Genomic DNA, 26982 nt, shown 5'->3' on the forward strand with positions numbered 1-26982 from the left:
CTTATAGTCCTATAGTCTTTTGTTTCTTTGTTTTTCCTTTTAATTGTGGTAATTGTTTTTAATTCTGTAAAGCACCTTGTATTGCACATCTTTGCAGGAAAAGTGCTATACAAATAAAGTTGATTTGATATTTTTTATTTTCGCTGTGTGTGTGTGTGTGCTATGCCCCGCCCCACCAAAATAAATCTGGCATTACCAGAGCGCCTCAACATCGTGTGGCTCATTCTCAAGGCGTCACGTTACAGCCTTCGCTTTGCTACAAATGATGAGAAAAAAATCCAGCCGGTAATGAGACTACAAGAACGCAAACATTTATCAAATTTCCTCCAGTCAGTTCTGCCTTTTTGAACTTGATGACATTTCCTGCTGCCAGCGAAATGACGTCACGCCACTCCACAAGTTGCATTCCACAACCTGACAGAGACTCAAACATGACCAGTCGTTGGCTGTGATCATTTGAGTTTTGGATGGAATACAATAGCAAGACTGGAAAAAGGTCATTAGGTTATGTAGGTGCAATTGATGCAAGGATGACACATTCAGACCACCATTTTTTTTTTTTTTTATTAAAAACTTGTATGTCCCCTTCCCTTGAATCGAGTGATAAAATGAGCTTTTCAACCATGTCAGCTTCAGTGCAGCTTTTGGAATGTTCACTAACACGTGTGCATTTTATTTGAATGGCTTTCCACCTTTTCCTTTTGTTTTCACTTTCTTTCACTCGCCTGCCTGCACTTTTTCCCTCACATGAAGAGGACAGATTCAATTACAAAAGCAGAGAGTGAAATAAGACAGCAGCACAGAAAAAGAAGCCTCATGTAGGAAAATGGCGATTCATGGTAGAAAATGTGAGATAGAAAGACAGGAGTAGAAATAGTGGAAGAGTACACAAAGTGCCCCACACTGAAGAGTACCCACTGACACATGTGTTCACTCGAGGAACGCAAATCAGCGCTTTTTGGGAAATGCCGAGACAAGACTTCAAAAGAACCGCAGCACATTGACCATCCAACACACACACACACACACACACCACATCTTTCACACCACTCAGCATTTTTTCCAACAAGTCTGCACGTAGACACGGAAGATGGAATGTAACAAGACTGATTCTTGCTTAGATTGGGGAAATGAATCATGCATAAGCACAACGTTTTTTCTAATTAATGCCATGAGAGCACCCTTAGTCACACAATGACACACCAGTGTTGCAAAAGTGCTAACTTTACCCATAAGACACCATTATTACTATTATTGTTTCCACCAAGCGGCACGTTGTTGGGTACCATAGCACGTTACTGCGCTACTGCTACATTTTGCACCCTCCAGTTGATGGAAGGGATACCTAAAAGTTTGAGTTTCTACCAAAAGTTGACAACAGTACCAAACTAACACAGCGGCATGATACCACAGTTTGTGTTTCTATCATCACAACTTGAGAAGAGAACCAAAATAGCGTATCCATGATGCCACTTTTTGGCAGCCTTCAGTTGAGTGAGAGAAGCAAAATAACTGGTGCAAGATGTACTTAAATCACTTTTTGGCACCCTTCCATTGGTACACTTAAGCACAGTGCCAAAGTAAAGAGATGCTAGGGATGCTCCAATCAATCGGCCACCAATTAGTATTAAAAGTCACATGATCGGCACATGGCGATAAATGCTTTTCAACACCGATCACATGTGGCTAGCGTTATTGCAGCCATCTTATTATTGCAGTATCACTTCTTAGAGCCCTACTATTGGTACACCAAACACAGAGGCTGTGTACCAAATAGTTTGTATACAAAAATAGTTAAATCATACGATACGAATTTTTGTCTGTGAAAAAACTGTCTGTGATATACAGTAAACCTCGGATATATCAGATTCAATTGTTCCCACTGGTTTTGTCCGATATAAGCGAAATCTGTTATATGCGTATACCGGAAAATGTCCGTTTTACGCATATATCGGATTTATATCCGGTATATGCGTAAATCGGATTTTATCCGTTATAAAAAGGCACTTCCTTGACTATGTTTCCAATGTACCTGGACACGCAGGCAACGCTGCAAACGCTGCAAATGACGTCGTATAGCGGCCTGTCACGATTCGGCAAATCGTAGCGCCATGATGCAGCCATCCGATATATGCAAGGGAAATTTAATGGAAATGCATTGGAACGGGACTGGAGATTTTGTCCAAAATAGGCGAAATCCGTTATAAAAAATCCGATATATGCAATGAATTTTTATTGGAAATGCATTACAGAAAAATTGGTTCTTTTTTATCTGTCCGTTGTGAGCGAATTTCCGATATATCCGAGTCCGATATATCCAAGGTTTACTGTAGCACCCTTCCATTAGTATACCGAGCACTGTGGCAGGTTACCAAAGGTTTGCATCTGCATTAGAGCACCAAAGTAGTCTTCCCATATGATACCACTTTTTAGCACCATCCCATTGAGCGAGGGAATCAAAAAAACTACTCTGCGATGTATCACTTTTTGGCACCTTTGCATCAAGCACAGTACGAAGGGTACCACTAAAGAGGAGAGTACCAAAATAGTTCACCTAAACGATACCACTTTTTGGCACACTTTCGTTGAGAGGGGATCCAAAAGAACTGGTTTTAGATGTACTGGTTTTCGGGAACCTCTCACTGGGTACATCAAGCACAGCAAAAAAACTTTGCATTGCCATTATTATAAGATGAAAGGACCAAAATAGTTTATCTGTATACTTGTTGGCATCCTTTACTGAGGTACGGAGGAACCATGTAGCATTTTTTGGCACTCCACCTTTGAAATGAGACCAAAACGTTTGCGTTGCTATTATAAAGCTGAGAAAAGTACCAAGATAATGGATCCGCATGATACCACATTTTGGCACCCTTCCACAGTTTGACTTCCCATCCTCACAAGTTGAAAATAACTACTTGACACCCTCCAGTTTGGTGAGTGAACCATACTTTTTGGCACCCTGTCACTGGTACACCAAGCACAGTGTTAGGGTACCACAAACTATCAATAATGAGTACCTGAATAGTTGATGTATTCATAAAATACCACTTTTTTTAGCACCCTTTAATTGAGAGTGGAACCAAAGTAGCTGTTTTTAGCACCTGCCATTGGGATACACCAGTGATTTTCAACCACTATTCCACGGCACACTAGTGTACCTTGAGAAACCGTCAGGTGTGCCGTGAGGAATTATCCAATATCACTTTTTATAATTAACATTAATCATCATTTGCAAATATTATGTCAATAGCCATTATGTCAATAGTATACATGGACCCAAATATTCCAATTGCATTTGGTTTATTTGCTCAAACGGAAAGAATTGAACAGGGATGGAATATTCCTTTAACCAATCCGATTGAGGTATCTTGTACCCGCTCAAACGGAAAGTTGTCAGATTGCGTTCTTCTTCATGGTGTTTTTCTTCTTCTGTTGTTTATTGGCGGTTGGCAAGCAGCACAAGTGCGGTTTTATTAAAAAAGAAAATACATATCTATATAAAACATGTCCTGAGTTTAATTATAAAATATTAGAAAGATTGAATTTGATCTTTTCCTGTTTAAATTTATCCCGGGTGCGTTCTTTCAGCGCATGCTCAGATATGACGTAACACGCAGATCCAGACGTTCTTCACTTTTAAAAATGGAGGCCAGCAATCGGCACTGGACTAAGCAAAGTTTGTTTTTGATTCAAACTAAATTTCAAGACTGGACAGACGAAAAACTGGCAATACGGAGTTATTCCAACAAGTGAAAGAAAAACTTGGGGAAGCCGGTATCACGTGATGTTGATGTTTACGTTTTACTGGGCATGCCCTATTGACTATTCTGTTTGATTTTCACGGCGCATGTAGACAAGAGATTGGAATATTCCTTTCTATGGATACCATTGTTTCCCGAAAGGTCATTGGGAAAGAGAAAAAGTGGTGATGTAAAAACGTGGCTACTGTGGAGTGTCTGTGGTGTAAAGACTGGCAGAGCAATGTAATATTGGTCCGTGTGGCAACACCTACCTTGTTCCTCCCATCGACTTATTGATGCACGTGTGAGGTCGTGGTGACATTTTGGAACATTTTTGGTTAGTGGCATCCCACAAGATTTTTCCAATTTAAAAAAAACGTGCCGTGGCTCAAAAAAGGTTGAAAATCACTGGAGTAGAGTACCAAAATCATGAATCCAAATACCACTTTTTGTCACTCTTTGTTGAGTACTTTCATTTTTTCGCCCAATCATTCCAAGTTGACGGAAGGGTGCCAAAGAACCTATAATCGGGATACCTACAGTACATAACGGCTTCCATTGTCAAAAGATGAATAAAGTGCCAGAAAAAATATATAATGCTAAGGTTTGTGTCGATTCGGGTGTTGAAATAACAAAGATGAATGAAAATAATAATAACAGAAGCGGACAGCTTGGTGGCAACATGAAGGCACATGAGTGACAATGTGATGATGTAATCAACAGGCGGTCCACAAGGAGAGGGGTGGAGTCTAAACAAACAGGAGAGAAGTGTTACCATGTACGGTGTTGGGAATGTTTTTAAAGAAGTATAATCAAAGTGCATGACGCTGGAGAGAAGGGGACTGAACCCGTTTCTTTCATGTGAACAATCCACTACAGGAACAGTAAGAATTAAAAAATCAATACCTTAATGTTGTAATACTTTAAATTATGATGTGACGGCGCCTGTTACGTGACGTGTATTGCAGACATTTAACAGTACGTGCTGCAAAACGAGCTTCCTGCCGTCTTTAAAGACATTCGTACATGCGCAGCGTGCGCTCCAGTTGTTGCGTCACACGCTGGTAGAAGGCGATTTGCTCCCTGAGGTACGCCTGCATCATGTCCTTAAAGTCCACCTCACGCCGCTTGTGGAAGTGGCTCATTTCCGCCTGCAGGGCGAAGCCCACAGTCCGGCAGCGCTTACGGATGCCGTCCGCCTCGTCCTGGTCCATCTTGCCCTCGTCCGTCATCCGCTGGCTCTCCTTCACCTTCGCAAAGGCACCTTGGGGGCGACAAACACAAGTTTTGTTACTCTTCAGTTCTCACATTCAAGGATGGTGGTGGGAGCATCACATTCTGGGGCCACATGAGTGCTGCCAGAACTGGGGGAGTTATGGTTCATTGAGGGCAAAACATGACTTTCAACATATACAGTATATGTTGGAAGAAGATCCCCTCCCTTGGTGGTGGGGGCATCACATTCTGGGGCCACATGAGTGCTGCCAGAACTGGGGGAGCTGTGGTTCATTGAGGGCAAACATTCATTTTATTTGTATCTTTTATTGTATCTGATCAAAAGAGGGCGGCACGGCGGTCTAGTGGTTAGCGCGCAGACCTCACAGCTAGGAGACCAGGGTTCAATTCCACCGTCGGCCATCTCTGTGTGGAGTTTGCATGTTCTCCCTGTGCATGCATGGGTTTTCTCCGGGTACTCCGGTTTCCTCCCACATTCCAAAAACATGCTAGGTTAATTGGCGACTTCAAATTGTCCATAGGTATGCATGTGAGTGAATGGTTGTTTGTCTATATGTGCCCTGTGATTGGCTGGCCACCAGTCCAGGGTGTACCCCCGCCTCTCCCCCAATTTCTTTTCTCTGCTTTAAATTGTAAATAATTTTTTTTTTTATATTTATGATGATGTAATCAGCAGTGAAAAAGAAAAAAAAACAAAATGTTAGCACGATAAAAGGTCTTTGTGTTTACACTGTTGCACAATTTGGTAAACCTGGTGTGAACCTGATGACACACTGCTACTTTTCGTCTCGCTGCATACCATCTGCGGACAAGTTGAAACCACATTGGCCCAGACGGCTATGATGTCACTTTCCAGGGGCACGTCGCACCTCGCACTGCCCCCCACCACCCTCACATTACTCCACATTACTTTGCCACATTACTTTGTCCCATCTCGTCCCGGGGGCCGAGATGGGACAGGCCCGCTGTCGTCATGGCAACATCATTGCGGGTCGACATGTATCCGGAGTCGACGCGGGTGTGGAATTTGCACAAAATTCCTGGCAGGAGTGTGGGAAAGCTGGGAGAGGAGTCTGCTGCAGCGAGGAGGCAGACTGTGGAGATGACCTACATACATTCATGGACTGCCTTTTCCACATGAGAGGAGAATGTGCATCACCACGTAACTGTGTGTGTGTGTGTGTGTGTGTGTGTGTGTGGAAGAGGGAGAAAAGGGGACGTAATGAGGGCTGAATCAACATTTTTGATCAAACCGCCACAAAATCTCAGCTCTCTGACCACTGGCTCTCAAATGAGAAACTCCTGAAGGTCCTTGAAGGCACTCCAGGAAGTACTTAATATTTAAAATATGTTGAGTTAATCATCAAATCGGTTTCCACTGTATCATACAATATGGCGATCAACTGATTATTAAGTAAATCAAGGTTGGACATTGGCATAAGGAACTGCGGCAGGCCCGGGCCCACATCAGAACGTTCACACAAGTCAAATGAGCCGGACTTTGACAAAAAACACGGCCTGGATGTTGTATGGCTGCAGTCAAAGCAGGAGTGTGCCAGCTTAATGAGCCTGTGCTGGTTAGACGCTCTGTCAGGGATTAGGAGGGTGGGAAGTGGGGGGGTGTAGTCTAAACATTGCCGACAGTGCCTAGGCATCAGCTATGAGCGTTCCAGGCTGGTACAGTTACGCATGCGCACCAGCCTGTAGAAAAAGAAGAATGAGGACGGCCAGATTAACTATGACCACAATCCTCCGGGCGGCTGGACGCTGGCATCTGCTAAATGTTCTTTTCCCACAAGCCTCGCCAGCCCCCGAGGGGTCACAACGCACAACCTACAAGAGCGTAATTTCCTCCCACCGATCTTTTTTGTATGTCGCGTCTACAATACGAGTCATTCGTGTTTACTGTGTGTGAGTAAACATCAGTGTTTACTGTACGTGAGCGTAGGCTGCTTGTTTATCTTATTGAGCTCAGTTCTGTAGTGTCAGTATGGTGCTGATATGGGACAACACATCCCAAACAAGGCACATCTATTGAGTTCAGCCTCCAACAAAGTGCACATTTACTAGATCATTACATACAAGACATTTCCAACTACTGGCCTGACATGCACTTTACAGCCTTGTCAGTCAATAGCATAGAGCAGGGGTCGGGAACCTTTTTGGCTAAGAGAGCCATGAAGGCCAGATATTTTAAAATGTGTATCTGTGAGAGCCATATACATTTTGAATGCAATAAAATGTGTGCATTTTTATGTAAGACCAAAAGTTTTAGATATAATGGGCTCTAATTATGTAGACCAGGCACACTACCCCACGGCAATGGGGTGTGGCCAGCACACTTTCGTGAGCAGCGCAGTGTCCAATAATAAATCAAATACTTGCTGCCATTAATGCAACTTCTGCTGCTGCATAGTTTTGAACCGTATTCAGTACACGTATTTCATTCTTTTGGCCATCTTCGTCAGAAGGCTTGGTTCTGCAGCTTTAGCTATTTGACTAAAGGAGGAAAGTTTACATTTACATGTTTTTTTGACATCTCAATGACCAAGGTAGACTACAGCATTACCCAGTAATAATCAAGTTTTGGTGTTTGACCTGGAAAATATCATCAGGAAAGATAGATTATGGTTGGCCGTATTGCAGCAGAATATAGATGGACGAAATAAAATGCATAAGAAAGTTGTTGATTTTGAATATTATTTTTAACAGTCATTTCTGTGATGGTTTACTTTAAAATGTTAGCAAAAATGCATTTTTATTGTGGTAAGAAATGCTTGAGAGCCAGATACAGTCATCAAAAGAGCCCTACCTGGCTCCCGAGCCATAGGTTCCCTACCTCTGGCATAGAGGATAGTGGATGTACTTTAAAGTAGTCAGTGTACAGCTTGTATAGAAATATAGATGCACTGTCCACTGAAAATTAGTCATCACACAACCATTGTTGTCTAACTAGCTGGCAACACATTCTGTGTCTACTTTGTTGCCGGAACTGGGGGAGCTGTGGTTCATTGAGGGCAAAACATGACTTTCAACACATACAGTATATGTTGGAAGAAGATCCCCGCCCTTGGTGGTGGGAGCATCACATTCTGGGGTCACATGAGTGCTGCCAGAACTGGGGGAGCTGTGGTTCATTGATGTCAAAACAAGACGTCCAACATATACAGTGTATGTTGGAAGAAGATCCCCTCCCTTGGTGGTGCAAGCATCACATTCTGGGGCCAAATGAGTGCTGCCAGAACTGGGGGAGCTGTGGTTCATTGAGGGCAAAACATGACTTTCGACATATACAGGATATGTTGGAAGAAGATCCCTTCCCTTGGTGGTGTGAGCATCACATTCTGGGGCCACATGAGTGCTGCCAGAACTGGGGGAGCTATGGTTCACTGAGGGAAGACACAAATTCTAACATGTACTGCAAAATTCTGAAAGACTTGCTTGGCTGGTGGTGGTAGTGTCATAGTCTTGAGGTGCATGAGTGCTGCTGGCACTGGTGGAACTGCAGTTCCATCATGTACTGTGACACTGTGAAGCAGAAACTCGGCCTCATGGCAGTATCCCCAATATGAAAAAGAACCCAAACACACCTCCAAGATGACAAGTGCCTTTGTGAGGTGACCCTCAAGTAGAAGGGAGGAAGATGGAGAAGATGGATGGTACTATGGAGGAGTGGAAGTAGAGACCAGTAACAACCAGAATAAAAGAGAAAGGGGAAGAGAGAAGACACAAGACATTGAAGAATGCATGAACGGGTCAAAAGGATCCAGCAGCATCCCTCCAAGTGGGTCTTAAAAGCTTTGAGAGTACATAAACACACCAGAGAGAGGGCTCAGTAAACTAACAGCCGCCATGTTATCAGCAGCCATTGTTCCACAACATGAAGATCACTGAATGTGTTTTTACATTTTAAAATCTAAGGTTCTTTTATGGACCACTGCTCAAAAATAGTTTCGAATATTTTGTTTTTTTCATGGCCTCAGAAAGAAAGGAGGAATGCTTAAAAACAGCCCCCCCCCCCCCCACACACACACACATAAAAAGCTGGCTCTCATCATGTTGACGGATAGCGTCATGTCGATGTACGACAGTCTTCATGAGCAGGACATGTTGTAAACTTTCTGATGACACAGTTCAATCTTTGAAGGGAAGTAGAAGTCATCGCAGCCGCGATGAAAAAAAGTGAATGACAGCTACTTCATTCTTGTTTTGGTCATGCTTGGCTCCGAGGAAATATCTGCTAATAATCAAAAGTTGACTTAGCAGAAAAATATTTTGGATTTCCAGCGGCCATCTGGAACGAACACAACAGGACGGAATTTGCAAGCTAACCTCACAAAGTTCTGGAAATGAAACAAACAATTATGTCATTTCAGATCACAGCGTATTAAAAATGACAGGATGACTGACTCACTAAATCACATAAACGTGACAATCCACTGCATGCATATCACTAAAGGAGTGACTTCTCCATGCCAACTGCAAGCATCAAAGCGCTCAGTTACCATGGCAACAGGCACATCCGCTTGCGCTATTTATTCTAAGGTTAAAGCTTATCATAGAGTAGAGGACCACCATTATGCGATACAGTAGCTCACAATTTTGGAAAGAATTCTATTATATCTTAAGAGAAAATAATACAGAAAGTACACTCTGCTTCACAATATCATAGTGCATATTGATAAACATCTCGGATGGTAGCACTCGTGCAGGCCCAGGCCCATCAAGCTTCCACCATTATGCTTAATTGTTAGCAAGACATTTATTGTGCTACTCACTTGTGTTGCCTACTTGGTACCCACGTCTGTTTCAACTATTTAGACACAATTATGCCTGAATGAACTGCAGCACCCCCAGTGCTTGTAGCAATCATGTGGACCCAAACCGTGACGCAACCACCACAACGCTTTGATGAGATTTGATGTGTAACTGAACCATACTGTGTACCGTATGCCTGTAATTGTGTCTTGGTGTGTAAAACTGAACTCAATGAACCGAAGTAGAGAAGCACTCAGAGAGCACACACCTCCGCTAAAGCACCATAGTTCGCCCCATACTGTTTGATCCGGATCACCCCCAAAATTTAATCAGTTCTTCCATATCCCATTCCCACCTTTTCCTGAAAATTTCATTCAAATTCATTTAGAACTTTTCAAGTTATTTTGAACACAAACGGACAAACCAGCAGATAAAGGCTAGCAAAATACGTACATAACCTATGGATGCTGGAGATAAAAATTTATTTAATAACTTCGAGAGACATATTGCAGGGTTTAGGGGTTTTGGTGCAGCCATTATTCATGTTTTTGCTAGGGGTCTCGGACCATAACCAGTGCCGGCAGCACTCATGCAGCCCCGGACCATGACACAACCACCACAATGTCTGACTGTAAGCAAGACATGATTATCTTGCTACTCACTTGTGATGCCAACTATTTAGACAATAATTCCCCTGAATGAACTGCAGCTCCCCCAGTGCCAGTAGCACTCATGCAGCCCAAGACCATAAAGTAACCACCACCATGCTTAACTGTTGGCAGGACACAATTACCTTGTTGTTGCCAGCTATTTAGACAATAATGGTTGTGCGTTGACTCATTGTCAGTGGACAGTACATGTATAATCCTATACAAACTACTGTATATCCAAGTTTACTTTCTTTCAAAATATGCTGTAATCAAAATGCTTGCCAGGTACCCACTTTTCAGATACAATGTGATCCTGTAACTTTTTGGTTCTGAAAACAGTCCAAAATATTATTAGTAGTATAATATATATATGTTGGGTTTTCTACCACTGTAATGCTGTACATTCAACTACACACAAGACAGTGAAGCAGAATAAGTCTTAATTTGTACATGACTGCAGCCAACAAGTGATCCAAACAAATACAGATGGTCCTGACTGGTAGTTTCCACGTGTTTCGTGACCCCGGCGAGTATTTTACAGTCAAATCAGCAATTCAGCCGACTTTTTCCAATCAAAAAATGAAAAAAAAACCTCATCCACTTCACAGGAGAAGCAGAAAGGTGCAGAAGGGGACACATACCAAACTCATTTGGGGTCCCAAATGATGGTTTACATTTGAAGCCATGCCTCCAGCCGTTTCAGAAGAAAGCAAACCTTTTGCATTTTGTCGCAAAAACACAATCAATAGCTTAATGCATTTAAGGCAAAACTTCCAGACAATTTCCACTTTCAAGTCATTGAAGGGCACATGAAGAAAAAAAAACACTGAAATGAAAGCCAGCCAGCAGTCAAATAAAAGCCAGGTCAGGAATAATGGCTGCAGAGGGTGTGGTGGGCAAATAAAGGAGGGACACTCAAAACTTGAAAGGTTAAGAAGAGTATATGTGAGTATTAGAGTGTACATTACCAACCTGCATTGCTACACATTGAATACCTATAAAGACCAAGTGTCACTTATTTAGTTTTATGCCGGCGTCGGCTGTGACTCACTTCCTGTTACTGTCCTCTATCAGTCAGCCAAACAAAGACGATTAAGAGGCGTGTCGTGAACAAACAGCATCAGATCCTTGCAATGGAATTTTACAGATATTCATACGGTTCTTGCTCATCTGATAAAGCACTGACATTGACCACAAAAGATTAGCATTAGTCTACTCTATATGAATAAATACATGATGCATAGATTGACAATTCTGTAAATTATCTAAGGCAGGTGTCTCAAACCCGCGGCCCGCAGGCCAGATGTGGCCCGCAGGACACTAGTTTGAGGCCCCCGCCTTGATATGAAAGTTTAATGTTAGTGCGGCCCGAGCAAATTAGATATGGATGCTGTATGGTATCATGTACCCAGAAAAAATTATTACGTTTGATTAATGTTCATGTTAACGGTTAAATAACTGTTAATAGTTATCCTCCCTATCCGTGTGGAAGTGGTAAGTTTTTGGCTATTTAAGTTTAAAGGAAATAACTTGGAGGCTACCGTTTAGGTCGCTAGCTCTCTAGTTTGCGAGTTAGCATGTGTCTCAAGACCCTGCAGTTGCGCAATATGTTGTAAATAAAAAAAGTATAAATGTGACTATAGTCGTGTTTTGTCATGTCTACAGGGCTCTAATAATGCTTTGTACATTTTAATCTGAAAAAAATTATTTGTCTACCCACCAACTATATGTGGTTTCTTAAGTTTTTATCATTTGCCGTTTTATTATTATTATTATATTTATTTATTACTGATTGATTGATTTTCTTTATTCTTGATTTGTTTATTTATTTTTCATCTTATTTTGTGCAGTAAAAAATAAGATATTTGAGAACAGTGGAATGTTTTATCAGAGCTTTTATTGTAGAAAATCGGAACCAAAGCACTGAAAAAGTTTGTATATTTTTCTGTTTTTAATAAATGGGTTTTTTTTGGGGGGGGGGGACCTGATGGCCCAGCCTTGCCCAGACCCTAGCTCCAGTGGCCCCCAGATAAATTGAGTTTGAGACCCCTGATCTAAGGCGAAGAGGCTGCACCCTCTTGTGCAGCAGGAGGTATTTAGCAAGGGCAAAACAAACAAGAGTTCTTGGAGACGTGCATGTGTCTCTGTTGGGGTGACTCAGCAACAAGCGCAGGAATGTTGTAACGTGTGGATGGACGGACAGTTCGTGTGAAGACTGGAGCCTGGTCTGGGATTAGATTTATGAGTAAGCAAGCAAGACTTGGGAAAACATTGTGCTCACCATAGTCATCACAGTGGAAAGTCCAACCGATGATTCTAAAAGTTGCTTTAGTTCATCCCTATGTGCTATTGTGTGTTGTTGAAGGCACATTGGGCCATTTAAATTCACCTAGTGGACACAACACTGAGACAAAAACTGGTCCGAGTTTTCATTCAAACTTGCGCGTCAAACGCTTGCCTTGATTTTCACACAGTATTGCATGCAACAAACTAGTCTGTTTGTCCGATACTGTAACATAAAGCACCCTACACGTTGCTGTCACTGTCCATGCATTTTTTTCTCAACTGAGAGCAACTGCTAAATAACCTGTCACGGGGCCAAAAGAAAGTTGCCAATGCCAATGATTTGCGAAAGAAGGTGAAAAACGCTATTGAATTCAATCTCAACAGGATGTACAGGACATCTGCATCAACAATATGTTCCAGCCATACATACAGTTAGTTCCAATTTTGTCTTGTGGTCATGTGACAGCAAAGAGGCGGGGTGGGTCATCAATCTTACACGGCAACAACAAGTCAACATTTTCAGTTTTTCACACACTGGAAGCCCATCCATCTATCCATTTTCCTCCGCATATCCAGGTCCGGGTCGCGTGGGCAGCAGTCTTGGTAGGGAAGCCCAGACTTCCCGGTCCCCGGCCACCTCCTCCTGGTGTCCACCGGGAGGACACCAAGGCATTCCCAGGCCAGCTGTGAGACATAATCCATCCAGCGTGTCCTAGGTCTGCCCCGGGGCCAGGGACACGGTCGAATGCCTTTTCCAGATCCACAAAGCACATGTAGACTGGTTGGGCAAACTCCCATGCACCCTCAAGCACCCTCGTGAGGGTGTAGAGCTGGTCCAGTGTTCCACGACCAGGACGAAAACCGCATTGGACCTCTTGTATCCGAGGTTCAACCAACGGTCGTACCCTTCTCTCCAGCACCCTGGAATAGACTTTCCCAGGGAGGCTGAGGAGTGTGATCCCTCTGTAGTTGGAACACACCCTCCGGTCACCCTTCTTGAAAAGGGGGACCACCACCCCGGTCTGCCAATCCAAAAGGTACTGTTCCCGACTTCCACGCAATGTTGAAGAGACGTGCCAGCCAAGACAGTCCCTCAACATCCAGAACACTGGAAGCCGTTTTCAGATAATTAAGTTTCAGGTCACTAAGAACGGTGTTCCCATGTTGAATGAGAGGCTGAAACGATAAAATACTTAGCCACTATGCCCTGAAAACGTTTCCGGATGAATAGCCCCTTTGGGCTGGGGAGCGAAGTTGACCACCCAAGTCTCTGCCAGCCTATTAAGTTGTGGGCCGACAAGCATTGGGATAGGGTTCTGTATGAAAGGCACTTAGGAGTAAATGTCAAATTTATAGTAAATGGGACCCTTTAAAACAAAAATGTGTATTTCATACACAATCACAACCATTTAGGTTGACATTTAATTGCCCAAACCTCACAACAAAACAGCTTTTCTGTTTTTTTACGGTGTTGCCATATGGAGGACAAGTAACCTCTTGTTCAGATTAAACAGGCCTGCTGCAGGCATCCCGGGGGAGCTAGCGCGTTCCGTGACGTTTAAATGCTCAGCTCTGGTGTGCATCACAACTGCTTTTATCCCACGATCAGCAACAGCTGAAGTCAGCAGGGATTGGAGGGGGGGTAGTGGGGGGAAAATCAAGACACTCGCTGGTCTTTTCTAAGCCTTACAGCATTAGCAAGGCGTCGTCGTAAATAACACCAAGTGTTGAGGCTTTTTCTGACAATTAGGAATAAAAGAAAATCCCACTATTTGTTCTGAAGGATGCTTCGTTCGGGAAACACTGCGGTTGTCGTGGATACTTCCAGTAATGACGGGAACTGATGGTGAGCGGTGGACGCCCACTCAGCAGTCTTGTGTTTTGCTAAACACCAAAATGTTTCCTGTGAAGAATGCTGGTCTCAATTGTTCTGTACCTTAGCTCTTGCATACCGACACTTTACCCTACTTCTTTAACATTTTGCCAACAAACATCTGCTCGTCCAACTCCTACGTTCAATCTATGAACAGATCTGGTCTCATTCAACCACAGTCATTCAATGTTTTCACCAAAAAATACACAAAAGTGGCACACAACATCAGCTGACATGACTCTATCCGAGGATGTCAAAATATCGTCCAAACATTCAATTCATGAAAAAGCAAAGGTTTTAATCGAAACCTTGAACAGAACCCAAACTTTTGTGGATTTTTTTTGGGGGGTGTTAAGAGAAGAAGTCACATACAGAAAGTAAGCAGACATCAGTAAGACCTCACACATATGTATGTGTCATCACGGCAACATGGAAAGGATTACTTCTATGTCTGTCATATCCTATAAGAAAATTGGTTTCAAACCCCCCCCAAGAAAAAAAAAATCTTAGAAAAAAAACCTTAGAAGTTTCCACAGTGTTAGTTGTTGTCATTTATAGTCATGTGTTTGTGTTTACTCCTGGACAAAAAGATGTCAAAACATGCACCCCCACTGTGTTTCCTGTAGAGGCCGGACTCCTCGCTAACGGGGCGGGGCGGGCTAAAGAAATCTCAAGACCCTATGGAAAACTAATATAAAAATATATTGATAGCCTCATTTGTTTCTTGAAAGGTCACCTATATTGTCCATAATCATACCTTATATCATCTTTTTCACACAATTTATCCTATCTTGAGCTGAAAAGAGGTCATTTAATTTTTGCGCTTGCTCAAATCTCACCACGGATGTGGACGGCTGTGGCTGTCGCGCCACGGCTGTGTGGGGCGGGGCGGCCAACGAAAAGCACAGCCGTGTAGACCTCTAGTTTCCTGTATGCTTCTGACAAATACACCGCATGGTGGCCATGTTTTTAAACCCCATAAGGTGGACTGACCTGAAATATAACATCTACCACACAAAAACACCTGTTGTGATTTAAGGTAATTTGCCAACAAGCAAGGGTGTGCGTAAAATATGGTCGCCATCAAGCAAAACGTCTTTGGACGTGACAACTAACTGTCCGCAAGTCATTGTCTAAGATTACGAAGATTACGCTTCCATGGGACCACAACCCATAATGGGCGAGACAAATCATGTCATGTGACACCCCATAGGTGATGAAGGGCCTCTAATGCAGTCTTACATAACAAGGAGATCTAATCACGCTGGGGGTGGATCGGTTTCCTTCACTCCTTTGTGTCACGTAATCAAAACTTCAACAACTCTTTTGTCGGATTTGTGCAGAACAGGATCTATAGTACCGTACATCCCGAGTGGCCGGTGCATGAAACCACCCTCTGTTATCATTCCCAATATGACTCCTTGGAAGATGCATTGAGATGATGTATCTGGAGGAAACACAATGCATGGTGGGAGCAGAATCACCAACAAAGAAGCGAGTGTGACAGGAGGTGCGATGGCGGCCAGCAAGCGCTCACATCTGCACAAACAAAAGCCACACAGGGCCTTTATACTGGAACAATGTGATGCAATTAGCCCTCGCTATCAGCATTGTCGGATTCAAGTGCGGCAACACACTCCAGACTACTTTGCTCCTCCGGTCTCACACACAGGAAGGGAAGGTGAAGTACTTTGGGAGAAACAGGACGGCAGAACAACCGAGTGGAAAACACGTCATGAGTTCAAACCAAAACAGAGCAGCAGATAAATGTCTAAGGCGCACGCCACGGTTCTGACATAACCTGGAAGCGTCCCCTCCCTAGATCCATCTAAATCAAGACCACATGCCGCATCTTTAAAACGTTTCACATTCCAGCATAACAATGCTAACACCCAGGAAAGGACGAAAAAAGAACAATGTGAAAGAAAGATGTTGTTTACATCCATACTTTCACCACTAACGATCAGGATTCTCAAGTTCTTGCACGCCAAATTTCTTTTATGGACCGGGCACATTCATGTTGGATCTGGAAAGGGTCTTCCCCAAACTGTTGCCACAAAGTTGGAAGCATGCAATTGTCTAACATGTCTTGCTAAGATGAAGAATTAACATTTAGGGAAACCCAACAAACCACCAACAACTTTTGGTCCAGTATAGTCTTTCATTCATTCATTCATTCATTTTCTACCGCTTTTTCCTCACGAGGGTCGCGGTGATGGAGCCTATCCCAGCTGTCTACGGGCGAGGGCGGGGTACACCCTGGACTGGTCGCCAGCCAATCACAGGTCACATATAGACAAAGAACAATTCACACTTGGTTTGCAAACAGTGTTTTTATTTGGAGCAATATGGTAGGGTTATAAAACTGAGGAAAGGTTGCCATTGGCATCTGCCTTTTGTCCGAGCGAGACAATGTGGTGGCATGTCACGCCTGTATCGGGTGAGACTGACAGAACGGCCATACTTTTTTTTTTTGCCTTGATTTCGAAAGGTTGTTTTTTTCCAGATGGGGAGAGGAAGGGGGGGGGGCTTCATCTGTCATTCATAAGGAAACCGTACACACAAATACTCATGGCTCCTATCGGGAGACTCCAGCTGGTTCGCTACCCAGTTGAGGCACCCCCTATGGGTTGTGGTCAAAATGCTTTGGCATGATATCTTCAAGTTTTATCAGCATTATAAAAATGCTCAATGACACATACATCTGTGTAATACTTGTTTTTATATTCAGTATAGTTACTCCAAAACCCATTCACTGTGCAATATCTGATCAACCTCCATGTGCAATATTAAGGGCTCTAAAATGCAATATACTAAGTATTTTCATAATGCCTCATATTAACTCACTAGCAAGATCTCAGTGTATAGACTGGTCATATATCTAGTTTCATATTATCTACATACTGTATTTGTATATAACACTGGGAAAAACTGTTGATTTTGTTAATACTTGGGTTGTTTATATTGTTTATTTTTCTATATTGTGTATTTTGTACTGCTTTAATGATTCTGTACTCTTGCTGCTGTGCAATGCAAATTTCCCCACTGAGGGACGAATATTATTATCTTATTATATTATTAATTATCTTATCTTAACCTCTGGAGTCTTAGGTTGTAAAGGGCATTATTGGTTTATTAGTCTAAAAACAAAACTTGTCCCTGTGATTGGCTGGCGACCAGTCCAGGGTGTACCCCGCCTCTCGCCCGAAGACAGCTGGGATAGGCTCCAGCACCCCCGTGACCCTCGTGAGGAAAAAGCGGTAGAAAATGAATGAATGAATGAATGAAAAAAGTCCAAACAAAACTTGTTTCGTTTTGTTTACACAGACATGGGGCGAACTTATTTTGAAGGACGGCCACAGAAGTCTGTTCCACGTGTGGAGAATGGGATGAGCTACGTTCAAAAATAATCGTGCTTCTTGTATTTATTTCCACTCAGAACTTCCACGTCATCGCCGTTACTGTGAAATGTTACTTACATTAAAGCCGTAAAATACAATGTGGTGGGCTTGTTTACGTTTATCAATTCTACCAGTATATGTCATTTTCTTATCATGGGAAGAATCTATACCAGTACATAACAAATATCACCCAACCCTACTTATCAGAGAAGTCCTTGAATAGGCTAACTTTCTTATTCTCTAGACGAGTGATTTTCAACCTTTTTTGAGCCACGGCACGTTTTTTACATTGGAAAAATCTTGTGGCACACCACTAACCAAAAATGTTACAAAATGTCACCACGACCTCACACGTGCATCAATAAGTCTATGGGAGGAACAAGGTAGGTGTTGCCACACGGACCAATATTACATTGCTCTGCCAGTCTTTACACCACAGACACTCCACAGTCGCCACGTTTTTACATCACCACTTTTTCTCTTTCCGAATGACCTTTCGGGAAACAATGGTTTCCATGGAAAGTAATATTCCAATCTCTTGTCTACATGCGCCGTGAAAATCAACCAGAATAGTCAATAGGGCATGCCCAGTAAAACGTAAACAACAACATCACGTTATACCGGCTTCATCAAGTTATTCTTTCACTTGTTGGAATAACTCCGCATTGTCAGTTTTTCGTCTGTCCAGTCTTGAAATTTAGAATTTAGAATGAATTTAAACAGGAAAAGATCAAATTCAATCTTGCTAATATTTTATAATTAAACTCAGGACATGTTTTATATAGATATATATTTTCTTTTTTAATAAAACTGGACTTGTGAATAAAGTATAGAAGGGTTTAGATTCTGTTTCACAGATGGCGATAATGCACACGAAAGCTGCTTGCCAACCGCCAATAAACAACAGAAGAAGAAAAACACCACAAAGAAGAACGCAGTCTGACAACTTTCGGTTTGAGCGGGCACAAGATACCTCAATCGGATTGGTTAAAGGAATATTCCATCCCTGTTCAATTCTTTCCGTTTGAGCAAATAAACCAAATGCAATTGGAATATTTGGGTCCATGTATACTATTGACATAATGGCTATTGACATAATATTTGTAAATGATGATTAATAAATGGGCGGCACGGCAGTCTGGTGGTTAGTGCGCAGACCTCACAGCTAGGAGACCAGAGTTCAATTCCCACCCTCGGCCATCTCTGCGTGGAGTTTGCATGTTCTCCCCGTGCATGCGTGGGTTTTCTCCGGGTACTCCAGTTTCCTCCCACATTCCAAAAACATGCTAGGTTAATTGGCCACTCCAAATTGTCCATAGGTATGAATGTGAGTGTGAATGGTTGTTTGTCTATATGTGCCCTGTGATTGGCTGGCGACCAGTCCAGGGTGTACCCCGCCTCTCGCCCGAAGACAGCTGGGATAGGCTCCAGCACCCCCCGCGACCCTCGTGAGGAAAAGCGGTAGAAAATGAATGAATGATTAATAAATGTTAATTATAAAAAGTGATATTGGATAGTTCCTCACGGCACACCTGACGGTTTCTCAAGGTACACTAGTGTGTGCCGCGGCACAGTGGTTGAAAACCACTGCTCTAGACTAAAAGCTGTTGTCCTAAAAATGAAATTACCTTTCTGTAGATGGATAATGTCAGGGAAGTTGGCCAGCAGGCCTTGGTAGAGCGACAGCGTGTCCAGCATGTGGAAGAGGTCGAACTTCGGCTGCTCTGCGAAGAGCTCCCCAATGTTCTCGTAGGTGCGTCCTGTGTGGGAGATGGCATTGTTAAGCGCCTCGGAGCTGTGTGGTGGGTCCAGCATGAAAGACTGGCTGATGGACTGGAAGGCGTTGCCAAGCCGTTGGAACTCCTTCCTGAAGCCCCCCAGGTGCTTGCGGACCAGTTCTGAGGCAACGTGCGTGAGCTGCATGACGCTGTCATCCATCTTCTTGGTGAAGGCCTTGAAGGTGTCCACACGCTCCTCTACATCCTGGAGGTCCTGGTGCTCATTGGGGATCTGCAGGGTGAGCATGAAGTGCGCTCCCACCATCTCGTCCTTCTCGGCGCGCCTCTTCCCCAGCTTCCACTGCTTGTCGTCGCCACACATGAGGAAGTGCTCGAAGCCTTCGTATTGGGAGAGGACCGGGTGGCTGGTCATGTGGTTCATCCACAGGATCAACCGCCTCTTGCGCTTCTCGATGAAGTCTTCCTCAAATCGCCCCGTGGCCTGCTTCTCCGGCAGGTGAGGCACCGAGATGACGGTGAACTTGTGCAGCAGGCGGTTGTAGAGCCAGTCAAAGTGCTTGTAGCGCCGGTACACCGGATGCCCCGTGTGGCTGGGCGTCACTCGGTAGGAAATATACGTTTTGATGCCTTTAAACTTGGTTTGCTTTGTGGGGTCTTCGATGGAGCAGGTGAAAGGCTGTGGGCTGTCCTTCCAGCAGGGTCCCGGGGGTGCCATCTCGATGGTGTACGCCTCAGCTATCTTGGCCATCATGGGCACATCCCCGAGAACAAACGCCTCCACTCCAGAGCGCACAAAGCTGGAGAAGCGATTCAAGTTGCGGCCCACCATGCTGCCCTTCCTGGCACTGGAGATGCTGTCTTGCCTCTCCATGGGCGGCTTGGCCCGGTAGTGCACATTGGGGTTGTTGGACAGCGGGCTCTGGTGGGCATGCCCATTGGCGCCGGGGCTCCGGGCATTATCTGCATCGTCCACCACAGTGGACCTATCGTCCCAGTCGTCCCAGTCATCATCGTCGTCATCGTAGAAACTCTGCTGCGTGGTGTTGGTTGAAGATGGCAGGTAAAAGGAGTCATTCCCCAAGGAACCGGCCGGACTGATGGAACAGTCGGTCACGTTGGAGTTGGAGCGCGTGCGGATGATTTCCACATAGGACGCCGGGAAGAGGCCCCGCTCTCCTCGGCTGTTCTCGCCTTGGAACCAGCCATCCACAGAGTTCTCATCAAAGATGACAAGCTCCTCGTTCTCCTGGATGCTGATCTCCTCCTTGTTTTCACTTTGGAACGTGTAGAGGGCTTTGGCTTTCACAGACATGTTGACTCTCCAGTTAAATAATAACAACAATCTATCTACATGCACATGGTGCCTAGCAGCTGTGTTGGAAACATCTGTTAGTTCATATTTCAACTCATCTCACGTTACATGGATCAGGTGTGCAGCAGCATCATCAGTCTGGAACAGTTTTTACTTTTAAGTGTGCTCAAAATAGACCTAAAAAAACTCATAGCCCATTGATGCAAACACTCAACAATCTTTACTCGACAGTTGAGTTTTTAAGACAACTTTGCACAACATGCACTACACAGAAGCCCGATGGAGAGGTTTCAATCCTTTCCAAGCCAGTTTCAAAACCGGTTTCAGCGACGGAGGAGGATTTTGAATACTCCACAAAAAAAAAGTGTACCAAAACCTGGCCCTCTTTGGTCATATTAGAGATCCTGGAAATGGTCCCGGGTGCCAATAATCCCAAGTGGTGTCCTGGTATCCGTGTGCATGGTGGAGAAGGCAGCTTCGCATTCCCTTCTTTCCTTCCTTCAGAGCTCACATACAAACTTCCTCATAAAACAGGTCTCCTGCGCATCTTCACTCGGTCCTGTTAAAAGAATACCACGCGTGCACCGTGAAAAACAACCTTCTCCTGCTTCGTACCATCCTGTGAAGCGAGCCGGTATTGTTCCTACAGCTTTATTCCTCAGAGCCTCGACACAAAGTAACTCTTTCCATGACGTTAGGCTGAGACAATTGGAGGCAAGATCGCCTGTTCTCCGAAGGCACTTGTGGCTCAACACCGCTCCCTAGCTAAACATACCGAGCCATTGCAACAACAAAGAGCTTGAGAAAAAAATAATTAAATAAATAAAAAGTCGAATTTATGAGATAAGAAAGTCAAAATTATGACATAGAAAAGTCATCATTTTGAGATAAAAAGTCGAAATTACGAGATAAAAAGTCGAAATTATGAGATACGAACTGCGCATGTGCCACAGGTGCCGCCTTCTTCACTTGGCAAAAATTGCGACACAATTGTGGGCGGGTATACAATGTGCCTTTTGTTAATGTTCAACGTTTGCTAAATGTGTCATGAGTTGTTCCTGTTCAGTAGGATATCCACCTTGCTTACAATTGTGTCGTCATTTTTGCCAAGTGAGGAAGGCAGCACATGCGCAGTTTCTATCTCATAATTTGGACTTTTTATCTCATAATTTCGACGTTTTATCTCATAACATAATTATGACTTGAAAACGGGCTGCCATGGCTACCTGATGTTGTTTTTTTATAATTATGTATTGTCCCTTCACTATTCACAACAACACAATTAACAAATTTAAACACCGGGAAAGTTTCGTGTTGGTCGGCCAACAACGTAAAGCCATGTTGGGATAGGGAAGTGGGGGCGTGTGTGTGACGTCGGAGCAGCAGCAGTCTCCATCTATGTCCAAGGTAACTGTTTTATTTTATCGCTATTTATCACGGCATGGTTGCGTATGTGGTTATCGGTTTGTTACATATAATGGCGTTTAATTGGTCTGAATCGTGGCACAGAAGTGGAATGGTAGCCGTGGTTAGCGACTGTTTGGCCCACAGCGTGCTAGCTGCGTTAGCCGCACTGCGAACACAACCGCAGCTAACACAATAAAGTAGCGAGCCTAACGACAGCTAGTGAATGCCTCGTGTTTAGTTTTATCTTGCTATTTTGCCATGTTTGTTGTTTTGCTATTATTGCAGCATCATTAGCATTATGGCAAATTGTTTAGAAGTTAAGTGGCAAATAAGTGTACAAGTGTAACAAGAAGTTAAGTACGTTGACGTTAAACAAATCCAAACCCTTCAGACACAGAAATGATCCAAAACTTAAAAATGAGCCTGGCAAACATCAATTTGTCCTCTCTTCGCATGCATACATGCAGTAGCAGTTCTAGCTATGGGCCATATTGGCAATTGCCCAGGGCATCATCAAGCCAGAACCGCCACTGCATAATCAAATCAAATCAACTTTATTTGTATAGCACTTTTCCTGCAAAGAAATGCAACACAAAGTGCTTTACAGAATTTAAACAATTTCCACAATTAAAAGGAAAAAACAAAAATACATAAGTGCATATTGTACTGGGCAGCCAGGTGTGAGCTATGTGTGGACACAGAGGGGTGTTTTATTTCAAATTCTACTACGACGCAGTCCAATTTACCGTTAATTCCTTGTGTTCTTCCTGCCAGAGTCCCCATGGATGATCTGACCCGAGCCCTCTCGACCAGCTTTGCTGTGTCCAAGGAGCCCAACAGCACGGCCGCCCCCCACCCTCGGCTGTCCCAGTACAAGTGCAAGTACAGCGTGCTGGAACAGAGCGAGCGGCGCCGGCGCTTCCTTGAACTGCAGAAAATGTAAACCATGAATAAGCTCAATTTAGTATTTTATGTCTATGTGAACATGTCAACTAAACGCCAAGTGAGGATTTTTCTTTTTTTTCTCTAAATCTCAGCAAAAGGTTAAACTACATTGATCATGTGCGTCGACTGGCCAATGGCGACTGGACGGGGTCAGACAGTGATGGGGAACAGGACATGGAGAGCCAGCAGCAGCAAGAGGTGGAGAAGTCAAAACAGAAGCGAGACGTCAAACCAGAGGACGATGAGATGGAGATTGAGAGACGGAAGCTGCCGAAGCATTATGCTAACCAGGTCAGTGTTAAGAGGAAAAAAAATGTCCACACCGGTATGTATTTGCATGCCCGTGCAACAGGGGGAGCTATAACATCATGATGCCTCAATTGTGCATGTCAGCTGCAGTGCTCAGTGTGGTCCAGCAGAGGGAGTGCAGGCCTGAAACTGTAAACTTGTGTTCTCAGCTCATGCTGTCAGAGTGGCTGGTGGATGTCCCGGCAGAGCTGGACTCTGATTGGCTGATGGTGGTGTGTCCCGTGGGGAAAAGATCTCTCATCGTTGCCTCCAAGGTGGGAAACTTGTGTTGCTTTCCTCTCAACCAATCAGGATGTGGATGAAGCCACAGCAAGATGATCACCTGGGAAAGATAAGTGGCCACTCAGGAAAGTGATGTCATCAAGTGTGTCTGCAGGGTTCCACTGCGGCGTACACAAAAAGCGGCTACTGTGTGAACCGTTTCCCCTCCCTGCTGCCTGGTGGGAACCGACACAACTCGGCCATGGGAAAAGGTACCCGACTTATCTGTCAATCAGCCGCTCAAAATGAAGAAATACACCAAAATATGCCATTTCCGTTTTTCTCAGACGGTGCAGGTGTGTGGAAATTCCCCCTTTTTTAGAATAAATGGCTCGCAGAGCACCAGAAATACCACAACTTGCAATCTTCTTGCCTCTGATCTCGACCGAAATCAAACAAAGAACAAAAAGTCACTTGATGGATGTTGACTTGCTGTGAACGATGTCATCCATGTAGATTACACCATCCTGGACTGTATTTACAGCGAGGTGGACAGGACCTTCTACATCCTGGACGTCATGTGCTGGAGAGGCCACCCGGTCTACGACTGCCCGGTGAGACCGCCTACCCAGATCCTGCAGGAATGTTTGTCTATTGGCTTAAGTAGCAAAGTCTGGACCACAGATGTTCTCTTCTGCCATGTTGCCATCGTCTTCTCTTTTCAAGTATTTACACCGCCTGCTTTCTCATCAACAGACCGATTTCCGCTTCTACTGGCTGCAGTCCAAAGTCCAGGAGACAGAAGGTCTGTCAGAGATCGCCAAACGCAACCCTGTGAGTGACAACATCAGGAACTTGTTTTCTTCGTCTTCGTTGCCTGCCAAGTCTTCAGTACTTTGTGCTGATACAAGTCACCAGAGTCCATATGGGATAAATAAAGTCAACCTTAAAGGTCCCATTCATTTTCTATGACGCTTGTCCTCACTAGGGTCGCAGCCATATGCGGGAGCCTATCCATAGATAGATAAACAATCATTCACACTCGCATTCATACCAATGGGCAGTACAGAGTCCGCATTTAAGCTAACATGCATATATTTGGAATGTGGGAGGAACTCGTGAATATGCAAACTCCACACGAGATGCCCAAACACAGATTCAAACAGGAGGACACAAAAGCTACAGTGCTAACGTTACGCTCACATTTTAACAGTGACATCATGCTAGCTCAGCCTATTTGCTGAAGGGAAACAAAATGCAGCCTTTGTGTATGTAGCTGACTGACAGTTGGCACAGCTGCAGGCTGCATTTTAAGATGTGTAGCAAAGCCAAGCTTTCGTACTATGCAGGTGTAGATGGATCGTTACATTAATTTCGTCTCGCCTAGTCACTGGTGCGTGTGTGTGGATGACATAGGATTTTTTTTTCTATTTCTTTGTAGGTATAAATCTCCAGACCGCGAATGTAAGATGACTCATTGTTTTCCGACTGTTGTCGTGGGAAAAATAGTTTGATAGCGCTCCAGGCTTTTTGTTTCTTGTTTGTTTGTTATACATGTGTTGAGCTCATCAAGATAAAAACAAAAATCAGTACAGGAACTTTTTTTGAGGGGGGGGGGTCTTTTTGTGGTTGTTGTCACAATGGACTCGTTCCCTTTCCCCAGAATTGAAATCTGTCTGGTCATAAGGTCTTGCCTCGTCCTCCAAGTACCAGGAAGTAGCCTGCTAGCTATGTAACAGTGATTTGTTTGCTTCTACAGTTCCGCTTCGTGAGCCTCCAGAGCACAGACTGCACGGCCTCATCCATCCACAAAGCTTTGGCAGCCGACTACAGCTTCAGTGTGAGAACTTTGAGTCCTTCCTGTGTTGTCTAACTGCAGCAATGTTTGGATTGAAGATGAAAGGCTTTTGGATTTATTGTGAACGTCCGCTCTCCGCCAGGTGGACGGGCTTCTCTTCTACCACCGCCAGACTCACTACACCCCCGGCAGCACCCCCCTGGTGGGCTGGCTCCGCCCCTACATGGTCAGCGACATCCTGGGTGTGGAGGTTCCCAGCAGACCTCTTACCGCCAAGCCGGAGTACGCGGCCCACCAGTTGCAGCAGATCATAGAGCACAAGAAGCCCTCCAGCCAGGTGCGGCCAGCCAGCCGGGACGGGGGCTACGAGCTGGAGCACCTGTCCACGCCTGACCAGGACGGCGGCCATGCCCCTGATTGCTTCAACCACAGGCCCATCCAGGAAGCACACATGGAGAGCTGAGATGCAGCCCGTGTCCACCTTTTAGCATTTTAATCAGGCACCACCCAGGACAGCATCTGAGTGCATAGTCATAATTATATCTTCTGTCATATACTTATATGAATTATACAACAGATGCATCAAGTAGAATATTACTTAAACCACATTGTTTATCTTGTAAGCAAAAAGCTAATACAAGTCATTCATGAATTTGGATGTGGACTTTTATAATGAAACCTTTTTTAACTGTGTATTAATAAATGTTTTTTTTTAATGATTTCCGTGTGTGTGTGTGTATGTGTGAGAGAGAGAGAGCAGGTTATTCACCAAAGCAGCATGATAGCATTCCAAACTCACTGAAACAAAAAAATGTTAGAAGCTTGAACAGCTCGGCATGTGTCTCTCTAGCAGGAATCCAGGTATTAGTCAGCAGCACACGTCGCTTTCCAGGAACTGAGTGCCTCCTTGTTGCACACATTTTCACACTCACACACACACAGATGTATGAGAAAGTTTGGTCATGAGACTACAAAGGAAGTGGATTTGTGCACAACAAACAGGTAGTAGAACCTTTAAATTGTAACAATTCTTGTTGCATGTTCATTTGTAGATCAATGATGTTTTTATTTATATATAAATAAAACAACCTTTGTCTTTTTAGGTGATGTAAAAAATGTTACATGAAATATGTTTCATTAAGATTACATTTAAAAAATTACATGGAAAACTATAAAACAGAAGAAAGATATTTTAAAACAATAATTAAATACAATTGTTACTCATATTAAAAAGTATTTTAAAAAGTTAATTGTATATAGAACTGCTTTTATTGCTGTTTTTAATCATGATTATCCAAAAATCCAACTAAAACTATTTCTGCTT

The 26982-nt window shown here is 43.8% G+C and overlaps 2 protein-coding genes across 2 annotated transcripts; one reads left to right on the forward strand and one right to left on the reverse strand.

The window, feature by feature from the left end:
- snx33 (sorting nexin 33) lies at window positions 1-21956 on the reverse strand. Its single transcript, XM_058075547.1, has 2 exons — window positions 19576-21956; window positions 1-5007 (listed from the first exon to the last, which is right to left on the reverse strand). The coding sequence occupies exons 1-2, from the start codon at window positions 20996-20998 to the stop codon at window positions 4754-4756; spliced, it is 1677 nt and encodes a 558-aa protein (XP_057931530.1). The 5' UTR covers window positions 20999-21956; the 3' UTR covers window positions 1-4753.
- On the forward strand, window positions 21935-26377 carry snupn (snurportin 1). Its single transcript, XM_058075548.1, has 9 exons — window positions 21935-22405; window positions 23180-23344; window positions 23443-23641; window positions 23809-23913; window positions 24036-24132; window positions 24377-24474; window positions 24617-24694; window positions 25620-25700; window positions 25801-26377. The coding sequence occupies exons 2-9, from the start codon at window positions 23187-23189 to the stop codon at window positions 26119-26121; spliced, it is 1137 nt and encodes a 378-aa protein (XP_057931531.1). The 5' UTR covers window positions 21935-22405; window positions 23180-23186; the 3' UTR covers window positions 26122-26377.
- Window positions 26378-26982: the final 605 nt, after the last annotated feature.

Source organism: Doryrhamphus excisus, chromosome 6 (assembly GCF_030265055.1).
Source record: "Doryrhamphus excisus isolate RoL2022-K1 chromosome 6, RoL_Dexc_1.0, whole genome shotgun sequence".
Lineage (NCBI taxonomy): Eukaryota > Metazoa > Chordata > Actinopteri > Syngnathiformes > Syngnathidae > Doryrhamphus > Doryrhamphus excisus.